The 9,365-nt window shown below is 38.3% G+C and overlaps 1 protein-coding gene across 1 annotated transcript in view; it reads right to left on the bottom strand.

Moving 5' to 3' along the window:
• Positions 1 to 490: 490 nt before the first annotated feature.
• The window catches only part of DDC (dopa decarboxylase), a 49,955-nt gene continuing 41,080 nt past the window's right edge, over positions 491 to 9,365 (bottom strand). Inside the window, exons 12-13 of the mRNA XM_009960989.2 lie at positions 5,026 to 5,127; positions 491 to 817 (exon numbers count right to left, since the gene is read on the bottom strand). Coding sequence (XP_009959291.1) covers positions 602 to 817; positions 5,026 to 5,127 — 318 coding nt within the window. The 3' untranslated portion in view covers positions 491 to 601. The remainder of the gene's footprint in view (positions 818 to 5,025; positions 5,128 to 9,365) is intronic.

Below are 9,365 nucleotides of genomic sequence, written 5' to 3'. Positions count from 1 at the left end.
TAGTGCTCGCTCCCCCCGATCTGGCTATGTAATGAAGGAAGTCTTGAAGTCCTAACTTCATTTACAAAATTACTGCGGCAAGCGTGTCATGATATGATAGCGCCTCAAATCATGATAACAAATTTGTGCGTGCCTGGGTAGGCAGGACCCGAACAGTGTTGTAACGAGGTTACTGAACTTCCCCCAGCCTGGCTTCTTTCTGAAGTCACAGTAATGTTAAATTAATTGGTCATAACACCTCACAGTTCCATCTGGGAAGAAAGGAGCAGGTGTGCTAGAGGTTAATGGGGACAACCCATTTCCATTGCCTGGTTCAATAAATGCTTTTGGTTACAAACTGGTAAGACATGGCAGCTCGAGCCCCCGTGGCTATGTGCATCCTGGCAACAGGGACGATGGAACTACAGTGCAGAGAAGGAATCACTAAGGTTACAGCACGACTTGCTGGCAAGGATTTTGCTACTGCAGCTGGGCTATATAACAACAGGGTTTGTATTTTTTTTTCCTTCATAATTTGACTTTCCCACCTGCCCCTACAGTAAAACTTGGCAACACAGAGAAAGCCAGTTATTACCTCTTCCTCACTGCTACTTCACTGCTGTTACTGCTGGTGGTGGTTTTGCTCCCATGTTTTCAGCAGATCGGTTGCCAGCTGTGAGATGTGCTGCCAAGCAAACGTGACGTGGGTGGATTCCACGGTGCGGGAGCAAATAGCGAAACGCAGCACAAACTTCTCTCGCAGGTGGCACGGGACCAGATGAATCTTCTTGGCCTCATTTATGCTTTTAAGAAGCGCCTTATTTAGTTCATTTGAGCCCTGAAATCATTGTAATTCAAGGGATATGGTGACGAATTTCAGAAGCAAGTTTGCAATATGTAAATCCCACCAAGCAGCCAAGCCCAAGTACCACCAGTAACACGCAAACACTTTCTCATCTGTCAGTGCTTTGCCATCAAAGTTATTACAAAAAGATGACGGCGCACGAGATAATTTTTCAGCCACAAAGAGATTTATGGATTAAGTGGCGTTTAGAAGCAGTGTTCACACTGGGGCATTTGTGATAGCTGACTGCTTTTGTGTGACCTAAGGTCATGAGCTATGTAGCTTCATGTAAAAGCATTCATTACTGCATCCATTTCGTTACACTTTTCTTAGATCTAATCAAACAAATGTGGGAGGAAGTTTTGCAATGAACTATACTAACATTTGTAAAACAAACCTTCCAGTCTTCACTTAAGCATGGCTGCTGTGAGAGGGTCTTTTGAATTATTTTTTTGAATAATTAAGAAAAGGTTAAGGTAATATATCCCTGGCATAAGTAAGTTTCATACTATCAGTGGAAACCCTCAAGAAGTATTTGCCTCACGTTCTGTAGAAAGTGTTTGCCACAGAATCCTACAGAGTGGGTTTTTTGGAGGGGATTTTAGAAATGTGGTAAACTGATCCTCTCACTGGAATTAAACTGGCTTCTGCATTCTGGAAAACAAAGATACAAATGTTAAATATCTTGCAGAAGGTCAGAGGGACTCTGCAGTATTGAATTTTATCTCCTTCTAGTGTACTTCATTCTCCTTGTGCTCAAACAGTGAAGGTATTTCCCTTAGAGCAGCTGTACACTCCTAGTGTCAAATCTCAAAAGAAACAGGACTGCGCAGAGGAGTACTGGTTCTTTTGCAGGTTCAGCTACTGTTGAATCAATGGTTTTCCTAGTTCATGTCCATCAGCATTTGAGAATAAAACAAAAGATGTCATCAGATCTTCAAAAACAGTAATAAATCACTTTAAATGAAAACAATGGAAAAATCTTGGGATTTTAGTCTGATTTAGCAACACAGGATGAAGTGCTAGCTGCATATCTTTGATGGTCTTTGTTACCCAAATTAAAGGAATCTGTCTGTCTAACTTTTATATCAGCAGACCGAGAGATGGCTTCAGCTTTGCTGGGCAGTTTGCTGTAATAGCTTATGACATAACCACGTTGACCTTGAGTGCTTTAATTTTATTCTTTGAGCAAGTTTCTTAGCTATTGTACAGCCTTTAGTCTTTCTATTACCCTACTGGTAACTCGAAATTGCAAGAGATGCTGGGAGCATCTGCGTTTTTACTCCACTATCCTGTTACTGAACACTGACTGCGGTACAGAGTCACAAATGGACAAATCCATCCGTTCAGCAGCAGTTTTGTTACTGTAGCAGCATCAGTCTTCTTGAAAACATCCATATCAGAAAACATGCTCTCTCAAATCTGCACAGTTGTGACTTGCCTGCTTAGCCTTTTCCATATAAAACAAAGCATAAGGGAGACACAGTTTCCCACTGGCACTGAGGATAAATGTATTATTCTCATGTTTTTGGATCATATTCGAGTTAAGAGCTGAACTCAAGTCAAAACCTTGTTCTGACTTAGCACAAGTTGTTAGGGAATTTGGATTAAAGCCTGAAATTCATGGCTTAGCCGTAGTCTTCTAGGAGATATTTGTGCATCTCAAGTGCTCCTAAGAAAAGGACCAACTTTGTTGTTTTGCAAGTCCCCACCCATTATGGGTCAGTCACTGGTGACAATGTTATACTGCTTTCTTACCAAAGGTAACCCATCATTAAAATGATGATCCTTGCCTTTAATATGAAATCCACAGCACTGACTTTCAGGCAATAGCAGTTATATGATGTGAAGTTAATGCCCTTGGCAGGGGTGAGGGGAGGAATGAGAAAGATTTATGTATCTTCCTTCTGTGCTACTCTCACAGCTGCAACCTAGGGGCTGCTGTGACACTCAGGTGTCACGTCGAATTGAAGTTATGAGTGACTAATCCTCTCCCAGAGCTTTGAGAAGCCAACTCTGACCGAGGCTGTCAGCTTCAGTAAGACAGTATTCTCACCCCCTTGGAGAAATTACTAGCTTGACTTGTATTCATCTGCAGCCATGGCAAGGAGGCCAAAACTTAACCCTTTGGCATGATACATTTGATGAAATAGTTATAATATGAAAGTCATAGATTATTAGTCCATCTGCTCCACAGTGTAAAAGGCAAAAAATTAAGTTATAGTAAGCAAAAACAAAAAATAAAAAAGGATTTCTCAAGAACAAAAGAAGGAAAAATATTTCATACTTTTACAGCTGTGCAGCGTTACAGTTCAAGTCCTCTGTTCCTTAGCCCTACTGTAACGACATGGAAGTTACAAGTATGCTATTTCTAAGATGCATTTTAATACGAATTACAGAAATCATAGGAAGATTTTTGAAAGAGTGATTGAAAAAGCACATAAAGCTGCAAAAATAACTATAAAACTCCCTTCATTTAAAAGCTTGTTAGTTTTGTTTTCTTTTCTTTTTTTGGACTGGGAAGGCAAGCGATGAAAACACTGCTGTTTCAACATTGGTTTTCAGCAGAGTCATGCCTTTATTCTGCAACTTGTCCAAAAGTTTCTTAGCCAGGTGTCCTCTATTTACCTCCTATTGTAAAATTGTCTTTCCCTGTAGATCTGATTGATTCCTCCGAATCATCAGGGACAGGAGAACAGATGTAGATGAACTACTGGTCTGATCAAAAGTGACAATTCCTGTATTGCTATGCTCTATTTCCCCAGGACTGTTCCTTTAAAGTAAATGTAGAGCACTGACTAACAGCTGTCTCTGGATCTGCAAAACTAGTGTTTGCTTGTTCCATGTGAGAGAGCAGACTACAAGCAACATCTTGTTATTGAGCAGTAAAAGCCACAGAACCTATTCCTCAAAATCTTTTAAAAGTTCTTGTTAGGATAGAAATTATAGTCATGTTTCCACTTACTGGAAAAACTCCACATTCTGTAATCTGTCTGATCCCCTAGCAACAGATCATTTTTGCTTTTATTTTAAACACCACAAATTCAGACAAAACAATTTTCCTATTCCAGATGAATTCACCATTACCTTATTGTTAAACATTCATTAGCTCCTTCAGCCAATTGCATCAAACTCAGGTAACTGGGGCACTGAATGACTGAGAAAAGAATTTGTGAAAAGTAGTAATACCACACTACTCAGAAGGAACCAAGATGTGCTTGTGAGCCTTCAGGAAAGCTAAAAGCTCATTTAGGTATCACGTGAACTAGAAAACACTGGGGCTGTTATTGCTTGGTGTTCAGATTCAGTGTCACAGTCCAGCCCTTCACAGAGGCTTTTGTTGCAAGCTCCTCTATTAAATGAGTTCTTTACCTAAAATAAGGCATTGATCCCCTTTTAATATCTGATTAAACAAGCGAGCCCTCCCAGCTACTGCAGCTCTCATGCTCTGAGCGCAGAGTGAGTTTTCTAGTTTCTGCTGGGCAAGGTCTGTATGTCAATGAACCTGGCACTTACAGAGATTTTGGGGAATGAAAGGCCAAGAGAGGCAAAAGGGTCATGTTCAGCAAAAAAAAGCAGATCGTGGCCAAGGGCAGTTGGGAAGCTGGCCTCCCGTGCAACCTGTTCTTACTCATATCTTGCTCCAGTTTGCCCAGTGTGGCTTTAGGATTTTATAAATGAAAATGTATTTTTTAAAGACATCAAGAAAAAAGTGTTTACTACTCTAATCTTCATCCATGAGAGTCATTTTATATATATATTTGGATACATGTATATATCCCAAATATAATTGGATATTAAGTATACACACATATAAAATCAACTTGACAAGAAACATGTAATATATACACATACACTCACACGTCATATACAAATGTCTATAGAAATATATTAAAACAATCAACTTCATCAAAGCCCATCAAGCATAGAATATAACAGTCCTTTTGTATAACTGGGTAGACCATTTGTCTGCCTTCACTATATATTTCCATACCCTAATACGCTTGAATTTCTCTTGAGCATTTGATTAATTTTTAACAAAATTGTCTTAAGCTTCTTTCTTTAATCAGTTTTGATCTACATGAATTCCCTTTACTTTCCTTAAAAAATTATGAAGTATATTAACGACAAGACTATATTCAATTGCAGGTTATGTTGCTGTAAACCATGACAGAAGAACTAGGAGGTCTTAGATGCCTTACCTTCACCCGAAAGCAGACTAGTCCCAAGACAACCTCAGCACAGATCTCAAATCTTTCATCCTGAAGGACTAGATGTTCGAATTGATGTGACAGCCTGACATGCTGAGAAGAGAAAGATAGTATTTACGTAGTATAAATTTGATTCATCAAGAGAAAAGATGTGCTAAACTGTTTCCATCCCTAATCTCTTTTCTCTGTTCCCCCTTCTGATATGTGATAATATTCACATATCGCCATCTGTTTATCTTAACTTTTGACTTCCCATTTATGACTTCCAGAGACCATATTGAGCCGTTACTATATTAGTAGCTCAGTCTATCTTAGGCAATACTAGTCTGTTTCTTAATTAAACATTTCGGCACAGTTTTATATGGTACCACATTAATAGTAAATAATTGTAATAATTCTTCTTTAGGTTTTCCACCACTGTCAGTTTGAGCTGGGAAAGGCTAAAGAGTCCAAAAGTTATTATGGGGAAAGGGAGAGATGCACAGATATATAGATAGAAAATGACCACAATTCCAGTGCAAAATAGGCTGAAAAGGTACACTTTTTAGGAAAAATCACTTAATATGAGAATAACTGTGAAGAAGGAGAGAGCTTGCTCACTCTTCTGACCTGGGAGCTCAGATTCAGTTGAAAAAAAAAATGTGATGGCAGTATAATCAAGAAAATAGATAGCAAATCTCAGCCAACCTGTTTAGAAGTTACTAGGGGAAAAAGAGTGACACTGGACACCAAGCCAGAGCAATTATTTTGAAGGATACAAACCCAGTGCATTTCCAAAGTCAAACAAATAGGAAAAATACCAACAGGCATGCTAAAAACCAGCTGAGAAGTCTTAACATCAGTCAGTGATGCTTGCATACTCAAACCACATTTTGCTTTCTTCCAAACAGAAAGTAAATTCAAAAGCACTTGGAAAAAAAGAACCCATATCCTCATCAGGTACCTGTGGTACCTTATCTAGTCCCCCTCTCACTGGCTATCATCAGTTTAGTGCTCACTACCCTAAAAAAAAAAAAAAGGTAAGATGACAACAGCGACCAGCTATTAGAATTAGAAGTTTAGCTTCATGCAATAGCCACCGAAAATTATCAGCAACATCTAAAATCATGTTTAAAAGTTCCTTAGCTTTTTTATATTAATGATTGCAAATAATTTTACAAAAATAAACAACTAAGGCCATGTCTTTTCCTGCTTTTGCACTTTGCCTTTTTGCAAGTTCAAGAACAGGTATCAAACAAAAATGAAACATTTCACTTTGGGCCAGGGTTAGCTGGGGAAGGTTTCATCTCACAGGAACTCTTTCCAAAAGGGCATGAACAAGGCAAAACAGAAATGAGCGAAAAGAAAAAAAAAACAACAAACCAACAAAAACCAAAACCAACCCAACACATTTTGCAATCTTAATCATAGCTTTCTGATGTTTGTTTATTTCTTAAAATAGAAAAACATTGTTTATATTGAATCAAAACATTGCTTCCAAACCTTCATATTGGGCACACTGGTACCCTATGCAACCGGCCAATCTTACTGTTGTTACCACTTCCTCTCTGCTGTTTGTTACACGCATTTATCATCTCCCTCTAAAATTAGACTGAAAGCTCTCTGAGTCAGGAATGAGACCAATACAATTCCCAATCCTTTCCAAAGCATTTGAATGTTCTGCTAATATAAACAGCATGAGTTTACAGCTATGAAAATTGACCAGAAGTGTATATTACAGACGGATACTTGTATGCATAAGTGCATGCAAAACGTCTGTGAAATATGCATACGTGTTGTAATGACCTTTTACTGTCTCATCCTGTCCTCATCTTCTGTAGCCTTAACAAAACTGAAGTCTTTTAAACAGCTCGGCAAAATTTCACACTGCATATACTATGTCTTGGAAATCAAAGTCATAAAAAAATCACGTTCAATGAGATGACAATTTCACAACTGTTTAGCCGAATGTAATCACCAACTGGATTTAATCAAACTGTACCTGGGAAAGAACCGAATAAAACAAAAATATAAGATCTGGCTTACTGCAACTAGTTTGCACAAGAAAACTCCGGACCTATGCCATACATTTTATAGAAGGTATTTCTGTCCACTTTTTGTACTAAAGGATTTTTCAGGAATTTGAAAGAAATAAAAGCAAGGAAAAAAAGAGACTATTCAGTAAAACACAAATCAAAATTCTGGAAGTATTTTGTATTAATGTCTGGATGCGAATACTTTCATCCATAGCAAGTCTTAAACAAGTAGCAATAATTTGGAAAGCCACTGGGGGGCACCAAGTGTTTTAGGTTATGCGGAACTGGAAAGGCGAGAAAGTGGAGAATTAACTGACGTTTCACCTGTAATAGCTTTGCTGACCACTTACCCAAGGCCCTGCACCTTTGAACTATAAGCTATTATCTGAATTGCTTTTACAAAGACTGTTGCCACCAAACATAACTAAACCCAATAAAGTTAAACATTATTAAGCCTGGAAGTTCAAACTGTAAAACCGAAGAGCCTTTGTGAGTCCAAGAGCTGTCCCCACACTGGATGTCAGCACGGCAATAACTCACAGGAGGACGTGTGGGCATTAGTGCTTCAACTTTTCAGTACAGGCAGGTAAACCATGAAAATAAAGTCCTGTTTGGAGAACTGCAGGCACTGAAACTAAGGATAGGAAAGAAGGAGAGCTAAAAACTGACAGGCTGTTCTCAGTTTTCTGCTGAATTTGTACATACCAAGCCTGACATGTGGATATTTTAACCCTCCAAATGCTTTTGATTTTGACATTTGTGTCATGCTCTGTCCCTAACACTGTTAACTTAAAGTTGATGTTCGAGTATTATTTAACCTTTAAAAAATATTTTATTTAATGCTGTCATATAATTTAACAAAAATATAAAAATATAATAAAAAACCATACACAAACCAACTCTCATACTGTTTCTAGTAATATTATTTGGACAATCCCTTTACCACATGAGTTTGCAAAGTGGAATCACTTGGACTGTGTTAGTGACTTGAAAAGTCTTGGTATATAGGAACAGAATACCAGCCCTTCTCTACATGGTGAAATTTAGCAGACTAAAGAAAAGAAGCTTGAAAGGGAGTTTTGTGTATCACTATCTATCTCAGGTAAATAGCCATTGCTCTTCTGCAGTGAGAGGAGAAACAAGAAAGGGATCTAATTCATTTGGTTATTCAGGATTAAGGGAAATGCCTCACATAATCAGTAATGGGAGCAATAAACTTGTAAGGCATTAAGATGTGGTCCCTATTTGAAAAAAATATGTATTTGTGTATGTATATGTGTGAATATAAACAAATATAAATAAATATAAATGCTTCTGCATTGATGTGTTTAAACTGAATTTTGATTTTTGGGCAAAGCCTTCAAGAACTTAAATAGGTTTTGATTGAAGGGAGCTTCTCTGAAGCATCAGAGCACATTAATGTGTGCATGCAAACAAGCATACCTGCCTAGCCTTGATCGCTTCATACTTTTCCTCCTATAGATTTCACCTCTCTGCCTGCCTTAGCTTGCATCCCACTACACTGTGAAGAAAAATGCTTGTCAAAAGAGTCTTCCTAACAGCCACTTGGACTGAGCCACTCCCCGGTTGAAATGCTCTCTGGCATTGCTGGTCTGTGCAGTTCCAGTTTCTTGGTCTCTGCTGTTAATTTTTAATGGAATTCATCATCCTTGGCAAAGAAACAAGGACGTGGTACACTGATTTCTTCGGTCCTATGGAGGATTCATCTGAGTCAAAATGTTCATGGGGACCACATATAAAAACATTAACCACTAAATTTCCAAATGACTTCTGAGCTCTTTGAGAGGACTTAAACCAACAAAGGAGTAATAGATGGTCAAGCAGTTTGCAAATGGGCCATTTGCAAACAGGCCCTTTGGGTTTCACATTTATATTGACTCTAAGTGTTTGGAATCAGTCCAGAAGACTGTTATTGTTGTTGGTTTTGCCCTCTTTGTACATCTCTGCGGCTTTGTGACTTACCTCCAAAATTCGTATTTTTCTCTCCCCACATCCTTCAGAAATGACTGTCCTCCCCTTTACCACTGCTTTAAAACCTATACTTTGCAATAGGTTAATATTACATGTTGTGTGGGAAAAGAGTGCGTAACTGGAAGGTTTGGAAAACAAAAAAGTTACTGTATCTAGATCCAAGTCACACATTCTCATCTCCCAGGAATATTTTAGTTCCTAAATGCCTTCCTCAGTACAAGCAAATGCCAGGTTGCAGTGGTTATCTAGTCATTTTGATGCAGATCTTAAAGCTGCAAACATAACAAACATCTTTTCCTTAAAAAGAGAAGACAAAATGAGAAA

This window comes from Leptosomus discolor, chromosome 8, assembly GCF_034619465.1.
Source record: "Leptosomus discolor isolate bLepDis1 chromosome 8, bLepDis1.hap2, whole genome shotgun sequence".
NCBI lineage: Eukaryota > Metazoa > Chordata > Aves > Leptosomiformes > Leptosomidae > Leptosomus > Leptosomus discolor.
The sequence above is the reverse complement of the archived record's forward strand: the minus strand, read 5'-3'. Positions and strand labels throughout refer to the sequence as shown.